Raw genomic sequence first — 26666 nt, 5'->3', positions numbered from 1 at the left:
GATGACAGACTGAATATTATAAAAATTGTATGGAGGTATTTTTAATAAAAATAAATGACTGTGTACATATTATAACTATATGTAATTTAGCCACCAGATGGCATAGAATGTAATTGAATCACCACTGGATCAGAATCTATCTATTATGATTTTAATTTTACTGAAGATGATAAAGTTGTTACTTAACTGGCTGACCAGCAATCCCGCTAAGCTTTCAAATAGCTATAAACCAGGGAAAGGGAACTTCTAACCCAGTGTAGCACTCAATGGGAAAAAGTTATTAATTGTATAGAATATACTCTAAATGGAGAAAGAGAGTTTAGAATGCATTGAAGTAATTTTTATCTATGATGTCCTTCAACCCAAAGAGAGGACCCTGGATTATTTTGTGAAGGGATGTACTCTGGCCTGATTCAACACAATGCAGCCTGCAGGTCGGGGTGTCAAACTCAATTTCATTGAGAGCAGCATCAGGGTTGTGTTTGACCTTAGGGGGATGAGGGGTGGCCAGGGTGGACGTGGCCATCTTGACAACTCGTATCTGGGACACCTGTGGTGGCCCAAGCACTCTGAACTCCATTTTCGCTGGAAGAGGGTTGCAGGAGGCCATGTGCAGCCCTCCCAAGCTCCATTTTCGCTGGCACACACCGCAGACTGGTCTTTCGCTGTTTCCAGGGCAGCCCCACGGGCCAGATCTAAGCATGATTACTTACCCAGCACATGCAGATTTTGTGACAACCATTCAGATAATGCTGGAGTTAATCGCTTGCTCCTCATCATCCCAGAATTAGCCATTTCCTTCTCCCAGTGATTTTCAGATGAACTTTAATTCTAAATACACAACCATGAAAATTAGCTGATTCTTGTAGGACAGTACAATGTTTTCTACAAAATTCACTAATACTTCAAGTAGATCAAAGTCTATAGGTAGATCTCTGATTTAATTAAGTAACTCAGCAAAGGTTGAGCCTGTTGAAATGAAGAAAGTGAATTTGGAACAAAAGACCTAAGCTAAAATGAATTCTACACTAAATCCTGGATTTAATAGATTAATAAAGGATGTCCCTTAAAGCTGGATAAATGACATCTTAGTCTATTAAGTGAAAACTGGAATACTTTTAGCCTCAAAACATACTTATATATAATGTAAGATTTGTGTGTTTGAATGAGTACATAAACTCTTAACTGCCTCGACATATCCCTGCAATTTTTTGGAAGTGCCTTCTTATTGCTTTCTTCTTAGTGGTGTGAGGAAGCAGCCCAAAATCACTCAACTGGCTACAAACCTAAAGGGGTAGAATTCAATCTCCAGATTTTTAGTCTAGTATTTTAATCATTGTGGCTCCCAATATAAGCAGAGAAAATTCATTTTGAGGGGAAGCAGCAAGGATTATTCAATGGTCTATTGTCCATGTTTGGGAGAAACTCTGTTACTGCTTGCAATTAGGACAAAATTCAGATACAGTAGATTTTGTCAAATGAGAAGCCCCTTAAGCCAAGATTTATTGAATCAATTATTTATTGTATTAAAATAATTCTCTGCATTAATGTAACCAGTTGGTTTAGCAGATAGAAGTTTTACCAAAGAAATGGGTGTTTGTTTGGGTGGGCATGTAAATTAAGGGCCCTTATCTTTTTTTATATATATACAAAGCAAATTAAAATGATACATTAGGTAAATGCACAGTTGATTGCCTTTGCTCATATTAAATCTGTGTGAGGTTTCATTTCACCTTAACCCCCATAAAATTCACAAGAAGAAATGACATCTGGGTACATCAAACTTTTTATTTCTGGCTATATGTTTTTTGGCTCCAAGATATAATGGTTTCAATAAAATTTAAAAAAAAAAACACAAACAAAATAAATCTAATCCATCAGTGTTTCAAATTCCTGTTCTAAAACCAAGAGCAGACGTTCCCATAATTTATTGGTAGATCAGCAAAAAGGAGAAAAGCTATTTGTACGCCAGTCCAAGTTCTAGTAAAATATTTATCAGTTGATCATGCGTTCAGAGATATTTTCTGCTGTTTTATTTCTGCCGCTCTGGATGGTTCTGGTCCTGAAGAATCTGAAACCTCCTGTAGTATTTGGTTAAACAAAAACCTTTCGAGTCGATTGTACCGACAACGATATGGAAATGATTTGATATTACTTTCTTCTAGGCATTTTCTTTTTAACTTCCGAGTCCTGCGATATCTGGATTCAAGCCAGCGTTGCTTCGAGAGATCAGCCAAAGCTGCCTAGGAGCTACTCCCTACCTGGGACTAACTGGGGCAAGCTAATAAACGTTGATGATCGTTTGGATTCCAGTTATTCCAGAGGATCAGCATCTGGATTCCGGTTTTCTAGCATCGAGGACTCTCTCCACTTAACTCGGTCCTGGATTGCAGGTTTAGCCTGTAGAAACGGAGCTATTAGAGCGAAAGATGAAAGTCTAGGTAGGGCTACTAGGCCGAAGGGCTCAGCTTGGCAATTCACACAAACAACATTCTCACCTGCTTTTCCCCTCACAAAGGAAAAGAGCGGGAGGGCCGACATTGCCAAGAGGAGGAAAGCCCCGCCCACCTTTCCAAAGAGGGCCCCGCCCACCCCAGGGCGGGGGTTTTATAAAGGCCGTTTTTAAAGGTGCAACGAGAAACGACGGTTCAAACGAGCCCTGTATCCTTCCCACCTTTCCCCCACCACAAAGCGCCCTCTGCTACGCCGCAGTCCCCACGCCGCTTTTTCCCTCACACACACACATACATATCCGTTACCCGCTCCCCCCTTCTTTTTTTCTTTCTTTCTTTCTTCCTTCCTCCTCCTCCCGTCAAACCCGTGACAGCCTTTGCGGCACGCCCTGCCAGGCCGGAGCTGCCGTTTGCGGGCAGGCTGAGGGGCGGCCGCGCGTTGCCTCCGCCAGCCAACGGGACGACCCGCGACCGCGCGGGGAAGGGGGTGTGTGCCCGTACTGCGGCCCTCCGCTTTCGGAGGCGCCGGGACGAGGACGGGCGTCGGTGACGAACCATGGCCTCGACCGAGGAACTCCTGCTGCCGCCGCCCGAGTACCTCTTGGAAAGCGAGTGGGGACGGGAATCGGCGCCGCCGTTGCCGCCGCCCTTAAGGGGCAGAGGGGCCGCATCCCGGCACAAGCGGCGGCGGCAGCAACCCCAGTCTTCGCTGCCTCTGGCGAGGGACGAAGACAAGCCGCCGCAGCAGCAGGTGAGCGCCGGGGAGCTCTCGTGAGAAGCGGCCACTTGCCGGGGACGCGTGTCAAGTATCGGCGGGTGGTGTGTCACCGAGCCCTGGTTTCCTGGGCAAGGAGGGTGGGGAGATTCGGTTTGGGGAATCCGGATCGAGAGGCCTTTGTTCCGCCGTGGTATACTCTTTCCCTGCTGTCACTGGCAGACATGAGGGAAATGGGGTTTGTGTGTGTGTGTGTGAGGAACGACACACCTACTTATTTATTTATTTTTATTTATTAGTCGCATTTCTATGCCGCCCAACTCCCTAGGGACTCTTGCACGAGGCAGTCAAGGCCCAGTAATCCCCGCCGGCAGGCAGGAGTCCCCCACCCACCCCACCTACCTACCTACATACCTACATACCTACCTACCTACTTACCTTTCTGTCAGAGCTGCAGTGTTGGAGCTGCAGGTGATGAGGTGGGTTTTTGTGTTTTTTTCCTGCCATTCTGGAAGAAAAGACATTTAGTGTAAAAAAAAAAAAATTCTCCCACCATAAGGCATTGTTGCACCTGAGGTTGCGCTTTGGCTGGTTAAGTTGCAAAGAGGCTTCCACCTGGAGAACATGAAAATCTTGCACTTCCTCTAAAGCAGTGTTTCTCAACCTTGGTAGCTTGAAGATGGGTGGACTTCAACTCCCAGAATCCCCCAGCCAGCGCTGCTGGCTGGGGGATTCTGGGAGTTGAAGTCCACCCATCTTCAAGCTTCCAAGGTTGAGAAACACTGCTCTAAAGGACAGTGCAAGTGTCCTCTTGCCAAGTTTGGGGGTGAAGAAAAACATGCACAAAAGAACCATTTTGACACCATTAGATAAACTCTTATTGTGTAGGAGTAGAATTATTTCCTGTATGTGAGCTGTTTCCCAGACTGTACTTTTTTAAAAAAAAAAAAATCAGGAAGATCTGCAACATCACATTATAAAACAATTCTGCATTGACATTTAACTACTTTTTTTACTTCTTGGTCTCATGTTTAGGGGTCTATAGATTTTGTATAGTTGAGAATATTTTACTCTTCTGTTTTTGGCTATAATCCATCACTGTATCATTCCTCAGTATCCTTTGCAGCCTATCCTACCCAATCTGGAGGCCTGTGATGTTGAGACAGACATGTACGAAGTTCAGTAGGCTGTATAGTCATATCACAAAGAAGAAATAATAAATAGTCATATCACAACTAAAGTGTAAGAATTCCACACTTGCCAAAGATAATTTCATTGAAATGTTGACATTTTTAAAAGCAGGGAGTTTTCATGTCCATAAAATTTAAAGAGAATAATAAAACACACCCACACTCACACAGAGAAGAAATGCTTAGCATAATACTTAATCAGCCTAAGCTGACATGCCACATTCATTTAGGTATCTGTGCTTATAATTTGATACTGAATCAATTTAAAAAAAAAAACATCTTGAGGGGTGCTTGGAACATTTTGCTAAGAACAGTATGAATATTTGAATAATAATTAGATTTACGTCTCACAAGTATGACTTGAAAAAATAGAGATAACTATAAAAGTTCTGATTGTTCTCACACTAAGGTGGCAGCATCCCACTGACCTTGGCTAATCTACAAAATCTCTAAATGTATTTTAGCCTGATTAATATCTGAATGGGAAACCATTAAGAAATCTTGGTAGGGCAAGCTCCAATGTATAAACAGCCACCAAACCCCCGCTCCTGTTTGCACTGTTAGCATGGAAATGAAATGTCTGCAAGAAAGCAGCTAAGCTCAAAAAGCATCAAGGACCCAACAGTTGATCCCTGAGAGGTGTAATACCACTGAAGCAACTCTCACACACTAGCTTCTAGACTGCCATATTTTGCATCAACTGTTACATCCAGATGGTTTTCAAGGGCAGACTCATACAGTGCACTGCAGTAAGCCAATAATGGAGCAATAAAGTGCATGAGTGACAGTCACCACAGTTTGATTGAGATTGTTATTACAGTTAAGCAAAAGCAGTGGTAAATTCATTCTGTATTTTTATTTGATCCTAAACATTAGAAAACAGAATATTTCAGAGAAAACTCAATAACTCTTAAATATATTATTTTTGTTACATTTCTCTGTTATTAGCAGATTGTTATTAGCACAATGTGCAAAGTAAAAAATTAGACTATGTGAAATAGAACTTCTCCGCAGCAATGATCTTCATCCACATATGATAATCCTCAGTTTGTATCTCAAGAGCAAGTGACTCAAGAGCTGACATGAAAGTGCATGATGACATTTTATTCAAAGTGATAGGAAGACAGTCATTTACCAAACTGAAGAAAACATGAAATTTTGCAAATAAACACAGTATCACCAAATTAAAAGATATTTAATTTCTAGGTTAATACTTGCTCCAACTAGACTTTTCTATTCTAATTATTTAATATTCTAGCAGATTTTATTTTCTTTGAAGCTATAATTTTCAGAATGCACTAATTAAAGAGAATAAGAGAATATACTAAACACCAGCATCTTTAGTTTTGAAATTATACTAAATTTGAAATTATTTTTAGAAGTGCTACAAATTAGTGTAAATATGTTTGTATTAAATAAAATCAATATAAATATGGAAGTGAAATTATTTCCCAAGTATTTCTTCATTTCACACTTCCTATAGAAATACATGTTTACTACAGTTAAGGGTACTTTGTATTCCTTTTTGCCCTTTAGATCTCAAGGTGCTACATAAATGTGTATAATATTTCTATTTACTATGAAGAAAACTGCACCTTTGTTATATACCCTTAATCACTGAAGCTTTATAAAGTAAAACTGAAACAAAAAGCATCCTTGAAGGTATCCTTGGAGGATTTTTTATCAGGTTCGCCTGATCCGCCAGTTGCGTCCCTATCTAGATCGGGACTCCCTACACACAGTCACTCATGCCCTCGTTACTTCTCGTCTGGACTACTGCAACGCTCTCTACATGGGGCTCCCCTTGAAGTGCACTCGGAGGCTCCAACTGGCGCAGAGTGCGGCCGCACGGGTGGTGATGGGAGCGACATGGAGTTCCCATGTGACACCTCTCCTGCGCGAGCTGCACTGGCTCCCGGTGGTCTTCCGAGTGCGCTTCAAGGTTCTGGTTATCACCTTTAAAGCGCTCCATGGCTTAGGACCTGGTTATTTACGGGACCGCCTGCTACCACCAATAGCCTCCCACCGGCCAGTACGCTCCCATAGAGAGGGGCTCCTCCGGGTGCCGTCGGCCAAACAATGTCGGCTGTCGGCCCCTAGGGGGAGAGCCTTCTCTGTGGGGGCACCTACGATTTGGAACGAGCTCCCCCCGGAGATACGTAGGATCCCGGATCTGCGCACCTTCCGCCACGCGCTTAAGACTTTTCTATTTTATCAAGCTGGCCTGGCCTAAATCTTCCCCCTTTTTAAATGTGGAAATTTTAAATTTTTAAATTTTAAATTCGTCTTATTTATAGGGGTATGGGTAAGGCGTTTTAAATTGGGGAGCCATTTTAGATTTAATTCTGTTTTAAACGTATTTTAATTGTTTATATTGTGTGTTTTTAATTTTGGCTGTTCACCGCCCCGAGTCCTTCGGGAGAGGGGGCGGTATAAAAATCTAATAAATAAATAAATAAATAAATAAATAAATAAATAAATAAATAAATAAATAAATAAAACGAAGTTATTATAGAGCCTATTCTCTTTTTTCTTTTTAGCAGGCTAATTAAAAGTAACCTTCCTGGAATGAAGGATATGAAATCCTAACATGTTTGAGCAAATCTGTACAAGAATATTTCAGTTATATAGCAATGTACTCCAAAGTCAATATTCCTTGACCTATATTTATTCTCAGCCTAATTCTGTAACAAGACCAATTATCTTTATGACTAACTGCTGGTTTCAATTGGGTTGTTTACAAGATTCAAATTAGTTCATTTTATATTATATCTTTTTAGCTTTTGAGTTTCTCAGCCTCTGAAATAATGTAAGAAAATAATACAGTTTTAATAAAATTAACATTAAAAACATGTATAGTATCTATCTTTTATAAAGCTTCAAAATCAATTAATGTTTGAAATCTACACGTGAGGGTTAGGTTCTTTGTACCTAACAATTACAGTTTCTATGTACTTGACCATAAATTTGGTGGTTGTTGTAGTGCATGATTTGTGTCAAAAGCAGAAATATTACACAATATTAAAATAAAGAATCCTTAAGATAGTTCTAAAATGGCTAGACTTGTGGTTAGAATACATTTTAATATAGAAAGAAAACGTGTGTTCTATTCAATTTTTTACATTAAGACTTAAGTTGTAACAATTAACAATTAATGCACGTTGTTTGCATTGTTAGAATTTAGAATTATCATGTAATATATTCCACATATCCAGCTATAAAAAGCAAAACTTATTTCTTAACATTCCTGGTCAAAATTTGATTGAAATCAGTTGGAGCTATGGGTTTGTAATTTATGTTAAATTGGTACTGTTAATTCCAGGTCTTTTTTCTTAAGTTACATATTTCCTGCCTTTGCTCTGCCCTCTAAAAGGTCTTTTAAATGTGTCCTAGATGTATGAAAGCTTCTTTTCTCTGAGTACTTCCCAGATAATTGCAGATAGATTTAAATTACTCAATTCGGATACTCAAATTAGGGCTCTTTTGAAATAGTTTGAAAAAAATGCTTCGAACATATAGGAAATTGCTTTTCTGGATTCCAGTAAACTCTTTTTGTGGCCCCACATGCCCTAAAACATCTTTTTTAAACTGAATACAAAGCATTAAATACACAGCCTTACTATACAGCCTTAAGAAGTAATACATTTGCGATACATGGGAGCATGTACAAAGTGCCTCTTCAAATTCTTAAAACAATCTTGTTTTTTACAAGCTTTATTTGTGCTTCAAAAGACACTCCCCAACAATCTCTGCATGCATGTACATGATAGCCACATGCATGTACATGATAGCCACTAAGTGAAATAGCCATATAAGCATGTAATGCAGAGATAGCCAGCTGTAGCTTAAAACAGGTGCTTTATTTGCCCAGTGCTATTAACCAACTGAGAACCAATCTGGTGCAGTGATTAAGGCATTAGGCTGCTGGGCGACTTTGGCCCAGTCATTTTCTGAGTCCTAGGAAACAGGCAAAGGCAAGCCAATTTCAAAGACTAGTCCAGGCAATTATCAGGAGTCAATTCTGACTCAAAGGCACTAAAAAAATTGCCCAACTATTTGAGCCAGATCAAATTACAAGTCCTGTACAAAGGAGAGAAAGGGAAAGGTACCAGTGTGTCTCTGCCTCTGTGTTTTTCTTGTTGGTCTAAAACTGTACTGATTTGATAGTATCTGCATGTTTTATTGTTTATCTACCATTAAGGAAGAAACTTTACTTCAAAATGGCAAAGAATATCTACAGGTAGTTCTCAGGTTATGTTTAGAACCAGAATTCCTATCACTGAGCGGTGTGGTCATAAAGTGTGATGTCACATAACTACTGCATCGCTTAGCAACAGCAATCCCAGCAATCCCCATTGCTGTGATGAAGTGAATACCTCACATGCCTACAATTTGCAACTTCCTACCAGCTTCCAGCAAGCAAAATCAATGGAAAAGTTGGCAGGAAGTCACAAATCCTTGGAGGCTTGTAAGCAGGCTGTAGGTGGGAAAGTGCTATGGAGGTGGGCAGATAGGAGCTGTGGCACCATATAAGGACAGGCAGTGGAGAGTGCTGATGAGCCAAGAAGAGGTAGGCATGTACTATCAAAGGCAGGGGTGGATACTGGGGTGTACTGGGGTGGGTGCATGTGCTACAGAGTACAATATCTCTGGGATCTTGTACTTCATAGCCCGATTCTTTGGGGAAAAAGCAGGAGTGACTTGTGACTTTTTCTGCCAGCTTCTCCGTTGACTTTACTTGTGGGAAGTTGACAGGGAAGGTTGCAAATGGTAATTCCATGACTACAGGACACTATAACCATGATTAATGTGAGCCAGTTGCCAAGCATCCAGATCATGATCATGTGCTATGAGGGTGCTGTAATAACCAGAACCTTGAGGTGCAGTCATAAGTACCACTCATTAAGTGCTGTTGCAAATTTGAATGGTCACTGGATGACTGGTTAATTGAAGACGATCTATATTTATAGTAGGATAAAGAGTACATACATTGGTGCTTAATACAGATTTATGTTCTCTTATTTAGTTTGTTCCCTATATTCAGCTTTTATTTAGAGGCTTTGAAACTCATTTCAATTATTCACATTCAGCATTCCAATATAACATTTAAATATTTTCAGTTTGATACTTGTGCATATTGATAAAGGGATCTGTTTTTTTGAATGGCTTCCTCCAAATAAATGTACATAGAAGAACATTAAAAATCAAAGTTTTGAAGTTCTACAAATTAAAGAATTGTAGAGTCTTTGTCAGACTCGGAATCAATACAGATAGTCTTTGACTTATGACCACAATTAATATTGGAACTTCCATCACTAATTTATATGGTCATTAGGTGACTTGTGCCCGATTTTACATCCTTTTTGGACACTGTTAAACAAGTCACCACAGTTGCTAAGCAAATCACACCATCGTTAAGTCAATCCCCCACTAACTTTAGTTGTTAGAAGCCTCCTGGGAAGGGCACAGATGGCAATAATGTGACCTCATGACACTGCATCCATCATAAATATATGCCAGGTACCCTGTGCCCAAATTATAAGCACATGACTGGTCATAAGTTACTATTTGTAACTTATGAACCGTCATTAAACAAATGGTCATAAGTGCAGGACTATCTGTAGTACTACACAATTTACAGCATTAAGATTTGTTAAGGCTCTTGCTCAGTTTAACAGAACTATGTGGACTAATTAAAAGGGCACTTCCTGAGATGGAAGGCATACAGTTCAAAGTTTCTTGACATTCTATTTGTTTCATTTATAACATAAAAAATAGGTCTCAGTCACAAATCTTTTTCGTTGTCACAATTATGATTTAGTATAGCTTGATGAAAATCTAGACTCCATATCAAGAAGTATGATTGTCTCTATTGATACAAAGTGTTTTCATGAATGTAATTTCATGAACAGTCTTGTTTGGAAGAAAGTGAGTGTCTCAGATTTAGTGTTGTTTTCAGTAAATAGCTCTTGCCTTATAAGAGACTAGTGCTTGTATGTAAAGATTGGACATTTTTCTCCATTGTAAGTAGATTAACCAATGTGGAATACATATCTTGTCATAAAAATGAAAAAGTCAAGAGATTGCTCGTCAGGACATCTAGTCACAATTGGTTTTATGTGTATTTGAAAGAAAAAGAACACTGTATATGCTGTATAAGTGTAACTGATGACCCGGGGCATGGCACAATGGCAACAGAAAATAAGTACAAGTCCCTTTATTAGCTCCAAACTTTCTCTTTACTCTCTAGTCTGGAGAAAAACTCTTCCACAAACTTGTAAGCAGACAAAACTCCCAACCATAAATCCAACAGGGCAAGATAAGGTAATTAAGCCAGCAGGGCAGCAAGGAATTCCAGAAGTGAAGTAGCACAGCAGTAAATCAGACCTGTTGGGAGGATGCCAGGAACTCAGATATACACAAGATGAACTCAGCGTTTGTTCCCAACAACCACCCCTCCCATTTGCCTCTCCTTTTAAACTCCAGTTCCAGGTGTATCTTGTGAAGGTGGTCGGGGCCCTTTCCTCCCTCGTAAGCCATGCAATCCACTTTGCTCTCTTCTCCGTTCTTCCCTGCGTGCCCTAGGATGAGGAGGGAGTGGGCTTTGGTCTTCATCAGAACGCCCTCTGCCTTGTTCTAACTCTCCCCTGCTCTGCCCAGCCTGACTTTGCCCTTCTCCAGTTTCCTCCACAGCCAACGGAGCCATTCTCTCGCTCTCTGTCAGCTGTTCCACTTCCATCTCAGAGTCAGACTCCGACAGGGGCATGACACTAACATTGTTGGATGAAAATGTGAATGTTTCTACTTGCCTTTTTTAATTTGCACTTAAATATCCAAAAAAAGGTTTTAAATAATTATTGTTTAAGTTCATAACACTGATAGTAAAGGCCTTGTCTATGAAATACAACATTTGTGTTTCTACTGCTCAGAATCCAGTAATTCACAGTTAATACATTTCTTTTGTCCTGTTTTCCTGTCTTAATTGAAACATGTATTTTCTAAAACAAGAAACAGGGCAATTGCAGTTTTACACAAATGCTTGCAAGCTTTTATAAGTGCTAAATAAGTAAAGATATACTTACAACTGCCTTCAAAATCAAGCACAAGAGAAAGTATGAATTAAAAATCTTTAATATCACAAACAATACAACGCAGTTTTAGAACAGGACTTTCTTGTCTCATTGCTTCATATGGAAAAAACAAATGGGTATAATTCTATTGCTTTTTTATTGGAATATGAAATTGGTAAGCAAATTAGAACATTATGAGGGAACAATTTTCATGAAATCCATGTGAAGGTTTGGACTCTACATTATCTATTAAACTGATTTTAGTGTAGAATAGAATTTTAGTAATTTTTAGTAAATTCTATTCTGCTTACTAAGCCAGTTTGGTCTAGTGCAGAGGTCCGTGGACCAGTGCCAGAAACAGGACCATGCAAACAAGTGAAGCCCCATCCGCAAGATGCAGGCAGCACATGAAACCACATCCCCTCTGGTCCACAGAAAAATCTCCCTCCATGGAACTAGTCACTGGTGCCCAAAAGATTGGGGGCTGCTGGTGTAGTGATTAAGGCACCAAGTTAGAAAGCATAAACTGAGTTTTAGTCGCACCTTAGCCATGAAGATCTTGGGCCACCCAGTCATTCTCTCCCCGGCTCACCTCACCTGGTTGCTGTTGTGAGGAAAATAGGAGAAGGAAAATAGGTTGGATATATTTGCCATCTTGAGTTATTTGTAAATAATAATAAAAGCAGGATACAAATAATAAACGCAGGATACAAATAAAGAACACAGAATTAATATGGAATCATTGAAATCATTCAAATTATGCTGTAAAATGAAACAAAATAAAGACTAAATCCAGATAAAAAGGTTTGCTTTGCACACACATTTTATGAAGGTACTTATTCTTGCAACATTTAATTAACAAGAAATAGTGGACCCCATAAAAACAAGTTACTGAGTTTTGTGAAACAAAAAAAAAATCTTATGCAGAAACAGGAGCAGAAGTAAATGGTTTTTGATTATTTAAATTCTTTTTCAGGATCTGTTGGAAACAAAGGGGAGGAAGCAAATTAAATTACATTTCAGGGTGTATTGTAGTTTATGTGATGCAACACTAAATCAAGTCAATCTAAAATGTATTGTTTCAGTGATACATTTATTCATTTAATCATTATAGTCTATTTCCGTGATGGCGAACCTATGGCACGTATGCCAGAAGTGGCACGCAGCACCCTCTCTGTGGGCACGTGAGCCATCGGCCCAGCTCAGCTCCGCTGCACTTATGTGCATGCCTACCACCAGCCAGATGGTCTTTGGGTCTCTGCCACACATGCGCGGAGGGCAGGGCGCATGCGGGGGGCCATGCATGCATGCGGGGGTGGGACACATGCAAGGGGCACATGTGGGGGGCTGTGCATGCATTGCATTTTGGGAGTTTGCGTGGGCAGGAGCTGGGGCAAGAAACAGGAGCTCACCCGATTGCTTGGTGCCAGGTCTTGAACCTGGGCTCTCAGTTCCACTGACAAGTTCAACATCTTTAATTGCTGAGCCATGTTGTAGCACATTAATAAATTACTTGGTTATATGACAAAACATAATACTATTGAAAGAAAGATAATTGTTTAATAATATAAAACAGAGCTAGTTAATTATGACAAAAATATTTCAGATTATTACCCTTTGTAAAAAAAAATTAAACTATTTTTACATACAAGGTTGCATTTTAAAAAGCAGGAATGGTTTTGTTGATATAGATTAGTAATCTTTATTCTCTTTTTATTCTAGGTCCTACAAGAAGAAAGGGAAAATAATATTGAATCAATTACGGATGACTATAAAAAGATGGGGACTCTCTTTGGTGAACTCAACAAAAGCCTCATAAGAATAGGATTCACAAGGATGTATTTTGGAGAAAGGATTGTAGAACCTGTAATAATCCTGTTCTTCTGGGTTATGCTCTGGTTTCTTGGACTACAAGCTCTTGGATTGGTGGCTGTCCTGTGCCTTGTTATTATATATGTTCAGCAATAAAATACACTGGATAGATTATTTCATATCTTGATGGATTTACATATTAAGCTGAACAAGAGTGGTATTACTACAAACCATTGTGCTGAATATTATGTAGCCATTAAATGTTTGCATGGGTTTTTTTTTCTTCCAATCTTTGTAATTTAACAAGAAAAAGCATTCTTATCTGTCATGAATAGGTGAGTAAAAGATTCTCAGTATGAGGCAGTGTAGTCAAATCCTTCATTTAGTAAATCCTATTTACTTAGTGGAAGAATTCAAGTTTTAAGTGGTTTGGAGGTACAAACACACTTTTCATTGTATGGATGGTGCTTTTATATTCATGTAACAACTGTTTTCAAAAAATACCTTTTATATTAAAACTAAATGTTAAAAAGCCAATTTTATGAGCTCTGGTGTTACATGATTTTTTATCACCGTGTAAATCTCCCTGCAAATTTCATTACTGATGTGTATGCATAGGAACTCATCTTAAGCAAATTGTTTTTGTATAACTATTGCCGTTAATGTTTTGTAAATGTATTAGAAAAATGTCAGTCTAAAAATTCTTAAATAAGACAGTAAAACTGGTGATTTTTTTAATTTCATTTTTTTCATTATGTGTGTACATATAAAAAAACTTTCTCTGGAAATATATTAGGATTCTTCCTTTCTTTTTAATGGACTTCTCCTAATTTATATCAGTTTAATTATTTTATTGCAGTCTCAGCAGACAGAGCAAGCTACATAAAGTATTTTTGCTGAAATTGTCCATGTTTTTCCCTTTTAAATGAGTATTTTGGGGAGAAGAAATAAATACATTTACTAGTTATATAATCAAGGACTGATATGTAATGAGCCAAAATATTACTAACATTAAGTTTACAATTTACAATGTAATATTTACAATTACAATGTAAATATACTGCTCAAAAAAATAAAGAACACAAGCAGAAGACATCCGAGATCTGAATGAATGAAATAGCCTTATTAAATACTTTGTTCTTTACACACAGTAGTTTATACACTGCTCAAACAACTAAAGGGAACACAAAACTACTGTATGTAACAAACAAAGTATTTAATAAGGCTATTTCATTCATTCAGATCTCGGATGTCTTCTGCTTGTGTTCCCTTTATTTTTTTGAGCAGTGAATTTACTGCAGAGAACTTATTAGACCATAAACGCTGCACTGTTTAAGTTATTTAAGAACCATGCAGAACGTAGTTGATAAAAACAGCTTTCACAGTTCCTTCTCAGAGCCATGCTTCCTGTTACTTTTGTTAAGTCAGTATCTATTGTGCACTGAATTTTTTTTTTGTGAAGCTCTTTGTGTATCTTGAAAGTATGATGGTTATGATTACATTGATTTACCAAGTGAAAATTTTTTGAAGGGGAAAATTGGGATAATAAGTTTATCCATCATAACTATAGAAATGCTTTGCCAAACAAATTCAATCTACAATTGAAAAGTCCTTTCTGCCATGTTTACCACAGCAAGAATCCAATGCAGAAGTAAAATTTGGAGATTCCTTTTTATATGCAAGACTATTATGTCATTCTTATATTGTTCCAAGTATGGTATATGGACAAAAATATTGACATAACAATCTCCTACACTAGATCAATGGTTTATAGACAAAAGGAAGATTGCGACTGGATAAAAACTAGCTTTCTTGATATTTGTTATTTATGGTAATATAAATTTCTCTTTATACTTTAGCTGTTCTAGGTAGGATGCTTTAAAATATTTGTAGCTGAAATTGGCTTTTGTTATTTAAATTTAAGAGAAATTCCAGCCTCCATTTTAATAGTTAATTTTTATTTCGAGTCACCAGTTTTTATTTTTTACTCATCTAGTTCATGCAAAGATTTTTTAAAAAATTAAAACTTGCTAATTTATTTTGTTGTAAGCTTTAAAAATATCACCGTTCTGTTAATGTGACTCTAGCTAAACAATCTACAAAATCAACATTATTGATTCTGTAATAAAAAACAATGATTTGTTTTGTATCTTGGGTGGCTGTTACAGCTCTCTAATGAAGGTTCTCATCCATTTTGTAAGAGGAAGCAAGCTTATGTGTTTCAATGAAATGTCAGAATATATACAGAAAAACCAACTTCTCTTTGCAATCAGTATAGCTGGGTGTTAAATTCTATACTCTTTTTTAGAGACAAGAGTAGTTTACAACCTGAAGAATGCCTTTATAGCAGGGGTGAAATGTACTTACCTTTCCTACTGGTTCACTGATGTGCATGCGCCATCGTCTGCGCATGCGCAAATGGTCAAACTGGGACGTGACAACATCCCGGTTGTGGGGGGACAGAGCCTCCCACCACTGGCACTACCGGTTCTCCAAACTACCCGCCGCCGGCACTACTGGCTCCCACAAGCCAGATAGAGCTGGCAGCATTTCACCACTGCTTTATAGGTATTCAGAAGACAATTTTTTTAAAAAGTATTGCTGGTGAATTAAGTGCAAGTAGCCTAAAAAAGATTTTCAAATTATTTTCAAGTAACTACTCAGTTCAAACCTGTAGTGTGTGTATATAATGTATACTGTAGGTGTGTGATTAATTGTTTAGCCCATTACAATGATTTTGAAATGATTTTAAGAGTATGATTGCACTTTTTGGGATATTTTGATCTTAAATGAAACTTCTGACATTTTGATCTTTTAATTATTACCATGCTACTATTTATAACTCTAATATGTTTTGGAAAGGAATGGAGCAAATCTGTACTTATTTTATATGAATTCTTGACTGTACAGTACACTGAAGAGCCACACACTATGGTTTAGTTGATAATGATCCTTGCTGAAGCTCTTCACATGTCAAAATATGCTACTAGATTAGGGAGAGGGAAATCAGTATTAGATATACAGTTCAGGAAGATGCAATCAGACATGGAGACTGGTAACCTCACAGATTCTTTTGAAGGTATTTTCTGATCACAGATAAGGATTTGCTCTGAAAAATGTAACACCCAGAATGGTTTTAATATTCAATTATTTCCTGAGAAATGTTTGTATGAAATTATGCTTCTACAAATTCAGATTTTTTCAATAAAATTTCTTTCGGTTTAAAAATTGCTTTTGCCTGATTTTTTAAAATAAATTAATGGAAATTTATTTCATTAATTTATAATGAAATACCTTTAGTAAAATAGGAGCTTCAAAAGCCATAGTGGTATTCTGAAGGTTTTTTTTAGTATTACTTCCAATAATTAGAAATTACAGGTAGTCCTCGATTTACAACAGTTCACTTAGAGATTGTTAAAAGCTTCAACGGCACTGAAAAAGGGATTTATGATCGTTTTTCACACTTAACAACCGCTGTAGCATCCTCATGGTCATGTGATTAAAATTTGAATGCTTGGAAACTGATTCATATTTATGACAGTTGCAGAGTCACTTGATCGCCTTTTGCAATCTTCTGGCACGCAAAGTCAATGGGGAAGCCAGATTCACTTTACAACCATGTTACTAACTTAACAACCGCTACATGGCCAATTCTATAAGAAATGAATAATAAGGCTCTGCTTGTGTACAGGTAGTCCTCTTCGCGATTGCCTCATGTAGTGACCATTTGTGCTTATGACAGTGATGAAAAAGTAAGTGATCAATCCTCGCATTTACAACTTTTGTAGGTCTATAAAGCAAAGGAAAACTCATGTAAGATCAAAGAACAGTCTCAGTTAAACTTAGCAACCACTTCACTTAACAAACTAAGTTGCCTATCACAATGTGGTTGCTAAATGAGGACTACATGTAAAAATACTTCCATTTATTTCTTCTCAATATGTTATCAAATTATCACATTGGAAAATCAGGTATCCAGTATTTGTAGTTCTATGCACTTTTCATCTCATTAAATGCAGTGGAATAGTAGAATTTCTAATACTGGTATGTGATTAATATTACACATTTTAAATTTTAATTATTTGAGTGACAGCAGCTTCTCTGAATCTGTTGAGCTGTTGAAAGGTAATTTCTCTGAATAAAATACACAATCAGCAAATTCCTTAAATTTGTATCCTGTCTAAAGACAATTTATGTACCAAGTGGAAAAATATATTGCTATAATAATATATTACACACTCGAAACATTTTGCTTCCCAAGTCCAGCCTATTAATATTTTGAACTCCTAAATCAAAATGACTTAAGAAGCATTCAAAACAACCAAGATCATTATACCTCTTCAAGGCATTTATAATTGTTTTAATTGGACATTTGTGAAAATGGATAAGTTGTACAGTATTTTTTAAAGAAAGTTTATTTCAAAATGAGCTTTCATCAAAAAAATCCATATAGTTTTCTTGGCAACAATGCAGTAATGACTTACACTGCCTTTTTCCTGGAGGATTTTTTCCACTTCTTGGCTACAGTTAGATAAACTATCTATTTTAAACCTACCTCATGGTTACTACATTCTAATTTTTTGCAATAATTTTATGAGAGTTCACAAATACAAAAATAAAAGTGTAATACAAACTAAAAAACTATAAAAAGTTAAGAAAAAAGAAGTGCAGAGACAGAAAAAAATGGGGGGGGGGAGACATATAGAGATGATTCCCCTACTTCCAGAAAAGTAAAAATAACTGCAGTATGTTAACTCTAATATTTCCCATAACTCATCCATATCAATAATGTATAAAAGACATTATCCATTTCTAATCAGCAAAAGTCTATTAAGAGCTACCAGAAATAAAATATTATATTTTAACTTAATGTAATAAATTCATCTTTATTCCATATATATATATATATATATATATATATATATGTATGTATGTATGTATGTATGTATGTATGTATGTATGTATGTACACCCTGATCAAATAAGTCTACTTCAAATTCCTTCAGTTTACTTGTCTTGATCTTTAATCCTGCCAAATAATATCCCACAAGCTATCATTATCATTTTCTCTCCTCTCAGGAAAACAGTATAAATATTTAACTTAATTTCTATAGTGTATAATTTTGAATTAAATATATGGATAAAAAAGAAAAGGAAGACGTAACATACTTGTTAATTGAAGAAAAATCCCAAAATCTATATGCGGGTAGCAATTTAAGTCAATTTAAGGCTACAAATAAGAAATAAACAAGAACAAGCCATGAGTGTGCAATTTGTTACAGTGAAAAACAACTATAAATGGTAAAATGATTATAGTGAAGAACAACTATAAATGTTGATCGTATTTCAGTTTATCTTGTAATAATATATCTTAGTGAATTTCAATAGAGGAAAAAAAGAAGGCAACACCTAAGCTTCTAGTAGTTCGTCATTTGACATTTTTATTCACCTATTGAGTTCCTCCCACAGTTTGGGATAAGCAGATGTTGATTTTTGATGGTGTTAAAAGTATCATGGCAGGATTTAACCTATTTTGAGTAAAGCTGCTGTTTGCAATTGACTGATGGTGATTTTGTCAAGGTTGATGGGGTTCAAGTGGTGCTCTATTTGTCTTGCGATTGCATCCAAGACATCAAATACTATTGGTACTACCTTTGTTTTCTTTTGCCACAGTCATTCTATTTTTATTTACAGGTGTTTTGTTATTATTATGGCTTTTAAACTAAGGACATACATTAATAATGGTCCCAAACATTTTAGCAGTCACTTTCCATAAGGATAGTTTGATTCTACTCAGTTTTAAGCTCAGTTGTTTTAATCCCTTCAGTCCCTTCAACTATTTTTCTATTTTGGGATGCACATTTTAAGTTCATATATTTTCACATATACTCTTGAACATATCCAAAACTAACAAATATTTTTACAAGAAAAACAGATTTAGGAAAACTAGTCTCTGGCAGTGATGAGCATTAAAACAAGCTGCTGACCAAAAATAAAATAAGGTTTATAAGGTTTACTTTCTCCTGTCAATGTGCACGAAATCTGATTCTGCTAGTCTGGTGAGAATTGATTCTGGATAGAGATGCACAGCTTGAATGCTGCCCCCAAAGATCTCAAAAGTTACCAACTTGTAACATTTAACTTTATTGACTAAAACTATCACATTCATGATTGCAGAATAATACTAACTTTTTAAATAATTAAATAGTAGTATGAAATAGAATCTAATTTGTGTCCTAAGGCAAAAAGTGTATGCCATCTTCAGCTAAATATGAGAGGAGGAGGAGGAGGAGATTTAATTTTGTTTAGTCCGGTCTTAACAATCACATTGCCTGAGTTATGCAGTCTTGTAAACTGGCTAGAGTTTTTTTTTTTTTAATCTGAAAGTACACTAAGAATTAACATAAATGAATTTTAAAGCAAGATGCGTAAAACTGATGGGCAGATACAAAATCCCATCATGAACTTTGCTGCAGCAAGTCCTCTTATACTTTTGTGGTGAGCAAGTTTTCCATATTATTCCCCCATGTAATGTAGACAACTCCTTTTCTTTATTTCTTTAAGCATTTATTATGCATGTAACATAAAATGAAAAGGAATAGGTTCAAACAGGTACTCACAAAATTAAAAGTTTTTACTGCATTTCATTTGAAAGTATAGCCTAACAATATTATGCACATTGAGAGCAGCACTAGACCTAGAATTCAATTATCCTCTGATTGTCATTTTAAAACAAAAATGAATGCTTTTTGTCTGCAGCTCCTTGTAATTATGAACTCCTTGCATTAGCTTTCCTGTAAAATGCATTAGAGCGTCCCTGTGGAAAATAAAAACATTATGTACTTAGTGGCTGTAATGCTACTAGTGGGAAACTTGGACCATGAATTACTATCATTATCTCTGGACAATTTTGTTCTCAGGTTTTATTATGACCTGAGATTTACTGAAAGAAAAATAAAGTTGGTGCATGAAGAATCTTATAAAGCTGGAAAATGCTTTTGCTGTCCATGCATATTTTAATTTTTTTTTGTTAGAGATTTATATATATATTACATTTTTATTTTATAAAAATATAAAAAGAAAAATTAAGAAATAGGGAAAAAAAAATTATAAGAAACAATATAAGTAGAAAAAGATAAAGAAGCAACTTACTACTTTCCTTCTGGCAATTACAAACTTAATATCCCTCCCTCTCTCTTTAAGATTACATTTTCCTTCTTTCCATATTTAATCCTTTTTAATCAGCAAAGCCCAGTGGTGGGATTCAAGTAATTTAACAACTGGTTCTCTGCCCTAATGATTTCTTCCAACAACCAGTTTGCCAAACTGCTCAGAAAGTTAACAACCGGTTCTCCTGAAGTGGTGCGAACTGGCTGAATCCCACCACTGGCAAAGCCATAAAACACCAAATCATTTTTCCATTTGTTCAGCAAAAGCCCATAGGAGTTTTTCAGTATTTTATTAAAGTACTTATTGTTTAATTCCTGATCAAACGGGTCAATTTTACCTTCTATGCAAATTCCGCTATATTTACAATCTATTCCTCTATTATGATATATCAATGTTTTCCCATCTTTGTCAATATACAGTCAGGTCCAGAAATATTGGGACAGCGACACAATTCTAACATCTTTGGCTCTATACACCATCACAATGGAGTTGGAATGAAAAAAACACAATGTGCTTTAACTGCAGACTGTCAGCTTTAATTTGAGGGTATGTACATCCAACTCAGGTGAACGGTGTAGGACTTACAGCAGTTTGCATATGTGCCTCCCACTTGTTAAGGGACCAAAAGTAATGGGACAGAATAATAATCATAAATCAAACTTTCCCTTCTTAATACTTGGTTGCAAATCCTTTGCAGTCAATCACAGCCTGAAGTCTGGAATGCATCTTGAGAGTTGACAGCAACAGATTCCAAATGCAAATAGCACACTTGAAATGAACTCTGGGCCTTTCATCTGCACATTGTAATTGGGGTAATGAGGGAATATCACACACCTGGCCATGGAACAGCTGAGAAGCCAATTGTCCCATTACTTTTGGTCCCTTAACAAGTGGGAGGCACATATACAAACTGCTGTAAGTCCTTCACCTGAGTTGGATGTACCTACCCTCAAATTAAAGCTGGCAGTCTGAAGTTAACGCACATTGTGTCGATGTCCCAATATTTCTGGACCTGATTGTAATAGCCTCCTGCAGTTACCATATACAAAACTAATCTTCCATAAGTCTTTTTTTTTAATTGGCTATCAATTTAAAAGTTCAGATTTCATCAGAATATTAATTTTTTAAATTATTTGCAGCACCATGTGCATTTACATCCAGGTTGTGTTTTGTTTGAGAATATTTTTTGCTTCCCTCCCCCCAACACACACACTTCTACCATGCATGGTAAAATGTCCCTTGTATCTTTCACATTTTGAACATTGATTAGAAATACTTTTATACATCTTAGATAATTTGTCTGGTACTTACAGCACATCTACATATTATTAAATCTTTCATGCCTGTTTGTAACCTTCAATTGGGGCGAAATGCTGCATTATAGGACAAACGTTTGTCAACAAGATACCTCAAATGAGGTAACTTATAACTGCCAGGCTCCATTATTCCTGAGGTGATGACATTTCGGGTTTTGTTTATTTTCCTACTTCAGCTCCACTACACTGCCGCTGTTCAATACCATTGCACTGACCCAGTAACCCGCAATCACACGATCCTCATTTTCAATATTTCCTAACAGCTTCCCACAAGTTGATGGGGAACCGAGAAGGAACTGATATGACTGTCAACACTCTTTGCTTACCCCTTCCTTATGGGAAGCCTGCAAGGCAAGTCAATGGAGAAATGATGCACCCTCCACCAGTCCCTCTGCACTCATATCATACCCACCACTCTCACACTTCCTCCCTCCCTCCCCCCTCCACCAGCAGCAATAACTTAGCTGCTTGCGGGAAAAGGAAGGGAAGATTTCTGATGACAAAGGGGAAGCTGACAGGAAGTCAGAAGCCACTTCCCTCCCACTGATATATACAGTTATAATATACAGATAGACCAATACAATTTAAGAGATAACTGTTAGGAAATGCCCTGACAACCGGTGATTTGTTGGTTTATTTCTCCAGAGATATTTCCTTACTGTATATATAGTTTTTCTATTTCGATAAGAAAATACATCTGGAGAAACAAACCAACGATCACAGGTTGTCCGGGCATTTTATAACAGTTGTCTCTGATATTGGTCTATCTGTATATTCTAACCAAAATTCTTAACCAATTTTATCAGGCACTCTATTAATAAGTGAGCAGGGCAGGGTGACAGAGCTTTGTCTGCAGACGGGAGCTTCTACAGAAAGGAGCCTGGCAGAGGGGAAGGCAGTGGGGTGGTGAGATGCAACACTCTCCGTCACTGAGGCAGGAGAGCTAGCAGTGGTTCCCTGGGCAAAGGTGGAACTATGAGGAGGCAGTGTTTGGGGTGTTGGCAGAATTGAAGGAAAAGAAATGTGGTTATTCCTTAAAATTGGGTAAATCAAAGAATACATAATTGCAGTAAATTATTTATGCTATTAATGCATTTGCATATAATTACATTTAACAGGTAATCTTTGATTAATATGCACTTATTCAGCAACCAGTCAAAATTACAATAGTACTCAATGAGGGATATTTATGATGGGTCCTCATAGTTGCAAGCATCTCAGCATCTCTGCAGTCCGGTGATTGTAATTTGGGAATTTAACAACCTGCTCCCAATTATGCCATTTCAGCATCTCATGATGATTGCCATTTGCAACTTCATATGATTGCCATTTGCAACTTCACTGTCAGCTTCTGACAAGCAAAGTCAATGAGGAAGCCAGCAGATCACAAATAGCAGTCGTATGATCCAGCAACTGGGATTGTCAGAACTGCTATTATCAGTCATTATGGTCATGTGACATTATGACTGTGTTGCTTAATCATGGAGTTCCCAGTCCCAATTACCATTGATAAATGAGGACTTTCTGTATAATTACCTATTTTAAATGATATAAACAAATATTAAATGTAAGATAAGCTGTCTCAGAACAGAATTTATATATCAAACTGAGTTTGATAAACAAATCAAGAAGTACATAAAGTAAATGCAAAAACAACTGATTAACCAAATACATTTTTTTGGTCTTGGGCTATTCTTTAGATATTTGATAAACACTTTCTACTGTGATACTGATCATTTGAAATTTCAGTTCCGATATTAATTAAACTGTAAAAGTTGGGACAGGTGACTGATAGCATTTAGACTGCTAACTAATATTTCTATGGAATTATTTCAAATTGTCTCTACAGTCCATTGCTTCTGAGGAATGTCGTGCTGAGAGAGGTCAAAACACTGGTACAAGTAACACATCATTAATTTGGTGTCTCACAAGGAAACCTTCTAATGACTTTCAGCATTCCATTGCTTTGATAGTTACATGATTTTACTATTAATTTTTCTTGCTTCCGATTTAAAATATGGCCTTGGTTTCTGAGGCAACAGCATTTCAAAAAGAACAGAAAAGTGGGTGTGTTATATTTAAATTGCATCAACATTCTGTAAAAGATTGCTATTTTACATAAAAATAAATATTCTGAAATGAAGACACTTGAAAAGCTGAGTTTTTAACTTTTGGGTCAAATAAGTACAATAAGATATACTAATAAAGCCTGTATGTCACATCTTCTTCATTAAGAATTTAGTATCAGTCATCCTCAGTTTCTTTTGCAGAAATCTATATTATTCTTACATTGATATAAAAAGAAATAGCTCTCATTTGGGTCTTCTAATACTTCAAATCACATTTCTGATAAGCACTGATGAAACACATATAAAATATTAGAATTGATCTTTTTCACTTCTAGAGCAATATCAAATGAAATTTTACATACAAGTCAAACAAAATAAAAACAAAAATATATAGGCATGTTTTCAGAAGGTCTGGGCTGAGCAAAATCCAAATGCTTCTTATGATTTACTCTGTCTGAAATCTGAAATGATGGACAGAATTTGAAAGAGCTCCAGATTGGGGGGAAAAAATGCATCCTGTTTTAGCTAAATTGTAAATATATTTTAAATTGGGATTGAGAATAGACAAGCAGGGAGAGATTAAAAAAAAACATACAGTATTTTTCTGGGCAGATTTTCTATTTCTTTCAAAAAGAAATTGAAAATCCCCTTTTCCTTTTCCATTTTTTTCCCCCACAGCCAGATTTGGAAAATGTTACATACTTCTTTAAATACAGGTAGTCCTCAAGTTACAACAGTTCATTTAGTAACCATTCAAAGTTACAACGGCACAGAATAAAGTGATTTAGGACCATTTTTCAGAGTTACAACCTTTACAGCATCCCTATGGTCATGTGATCAACGTTCAGATGGTTGGCAACTGGTTCATATTTATGACAGTCACTGTGTCCCAGAGTCATGTGATCACGGTTTGCGATCTTCTGACAAGCAAAGTCAATGGGGAAGTCAGATTCACTTAATAACTGGGTTACTAATTTAACAATTTCAGTGATTCACTTAACTATGCATGAAATGTCGTACAATGGGGTAAAACTCATTTAACAAATATCTCATTTAACAACAGAAACTTTGGGCTCAATTGTGGTCGTAAATTGAGGACTACCTGTACTCTTGTGGATGTTGAGTTTAATTCTTCTCTCCTACTAATCAGTAGAGAGCAGCAAAGAGTCAGAAATGTTTTCTGTGTTTCTTTGCTGCCATCTAATGGTCCCCTGCCTGCTTTAAAATATTGCACTTTGCTATGTCTGGAATTAGCAATTTTGCTCCAGGTTCGGGACTTCCAGGTTCTGGAATCTTCAACAGACAAAACACATTTCCTATTTCATTCATACTCCTTAGCAGAGATCTAATTGCTTAGGTCTTAATTACTGAATTAAAATTAAGTTCAGGTAGGACCAATATCTGAAACAGATCTTTACAACAAGAATTAAGAGTGTGTTAAAAGTTTATAGAAAAATAGATATTGCTCAAGAAAGCTTAGGCCCATGATGACTATCATAAAGTTCAGCACGCCTGGTATTTCTTTGGCAGATATTTGAAAGTGTTACACAGAGATATCCATAAAACAAGTCAAATTGTATGGCACTTTTATTCCTATCCAGATATGGGTCACATTAGAAGGAGGGAGGGAAGGGGGAAAAAATCATTCAAAAATTGTTTCAGTCATTCGGATTAGAAATGACCTGATTCAAACATTGATTTCCCCAATAGTAATCTGTCCACTTTGTATGAAGTAATAATTATTCAAACTGGACTGACTATACCATGCAGTGAAAGTCCACTTCAAATATTTTATGTAGCACACTTTTCTACTGTGGCATCACAGAAGCAACTGTGCCTATACTTATATTAATACATACAGTGCGTGTGTGCTATGAGACTAATGAATACAATTGTATTCCTAATGTTTCATATATCCTGCCTTCAAGAAATAGAAAGATATTTGGTACTATTTTGTGGATGACTGAGCCATGGCCATACCTATGCATGCAAACAACCTGCAAAAGTCAATCTCTTCTCAGTAGAATGACTGTCTGGTCTATCAATCCAGACTATTTTTAGTAAACCTGGCATGCAGGTCCCCAGTACTTCTCCCATCATGGAACAATGAGAACAGAATGTACACATCTATAAAACCTGGAGACAGAAGAGTGAATTTTGGAAAACAAAGCCATTTTTCATGGCTTCTCATCACTCTAAGTTTTGATTGGATTCATATAACCATAAGCCTTGGTTTATAAATCAAAATGGCTGGATTTATGCAGCATGTTAGGTTAAAATCAAACAACCACTTTATGGCATGGATAATGAATTAAATTTATTGAATAAACAACAATATAAAGCAATTAAAGGCAGATAAAAATTAATAAATAAAATAACTGTTCAATTTTCCACATTATACCAAACACCATCATTTATAATCCATAATGTCTGATTTTGTACAACACACTTGGCTTATGCCTTAACTTAACATATGAAACTTAGTCATTAAGATTTTTCTCCTTAAATGTATTTTCAGAGGGCAACAAAGTATTTTTTGGGGAGGGAGGTATACAATCTTACATATGTGAATTCTGTAAATAAAAGATAGAATGTTGGAAAATTAAGTCTATCGCCAACTCACTTTCATTTGTTGTGGCAATAAGACTCCCCAAGATTTATTTATTTAAAGTTATTCTTTAACATTGTTCAGCCAAAAATGCTTCCACAATGGCTTACATTCTATCAGCAAAATCTGCTTTCATGTTTATATTCTGAAACACTAGTGCCAAATGGCAAAAGATAAAAGGGGATGGAGTCAACAAGGAAATAAGCACTAGATACTAAATTTAAATAGCAATTCTTCTGATGACCATCAGAAACAGGAAAGTCA

General features: G+C 36.6%; 1 protein-coding gene across 1 annotated transcript; it reads left to right on the top strand.

Annotated features, from left to right (window-relative positions):
• The first annotated feature begins 2995 nt into the window (after positions 1 to 2995).
• On the top strand, positions 2996 to 13824 carry FAM241A (family with sequence similarity 241 member A). The gene is made up of 2 exons (XM_070948688.1): positions 2996 to 3204; positions 13151 to 13824. The coding sequence occupies exons 1-2, from the start codon at positions 3010 to 3012 to the stop codon at positions 13394 to 13396; spliced, it is 441 nt and encodes a 146-aa protein (XP_070804789.1). The 5' UTR covers positions 2996 to 3009; the 3' UTR covers positions 13397 to 13824.
• The last annotated feature ends 12842 nt before the right edge of the window (positions 13825 to 26666 follow it).

The sequence above is a fragment of the Pituophis catenifer genome, unplaced genomic scaffold (assembly GCF_029215685.1).
Source record: "Pituophis catenifer annectens isolate HBS135680 unplaced genomic scaffold, rPitCat1.0.hap2 SCAF_8, whole genome shotgun sequence".
NCBI classification, from domain to species: domain Eukaryota; kingdom Metazoa; phylum Chordata; class Lepidosauria; order Squamata; family Colubridae; genus Pituophis; species Pituophis catenifer.
This window is presented reverse-complemented; position numbering and strand designations above follow the sequence as displayed.

Bases quoted from the DNA above. Each gene is read 5' to 3' on its own strand.
- FAM241A (XM_070948688.1), top strand. From the start codon at position 3,010: ATGGCCTCGACCGAGGAACTCCTGCTGCCGCCGCCCGAGTACCTCTTG. The intron at 3,205-13,150 runs GTGAGCGCCGGG...TTTTTATTCTAG, and splicing joins ACAAGCCGCCGCAGCAGCAG to GTCCTACAAGAAGAAAGGGA.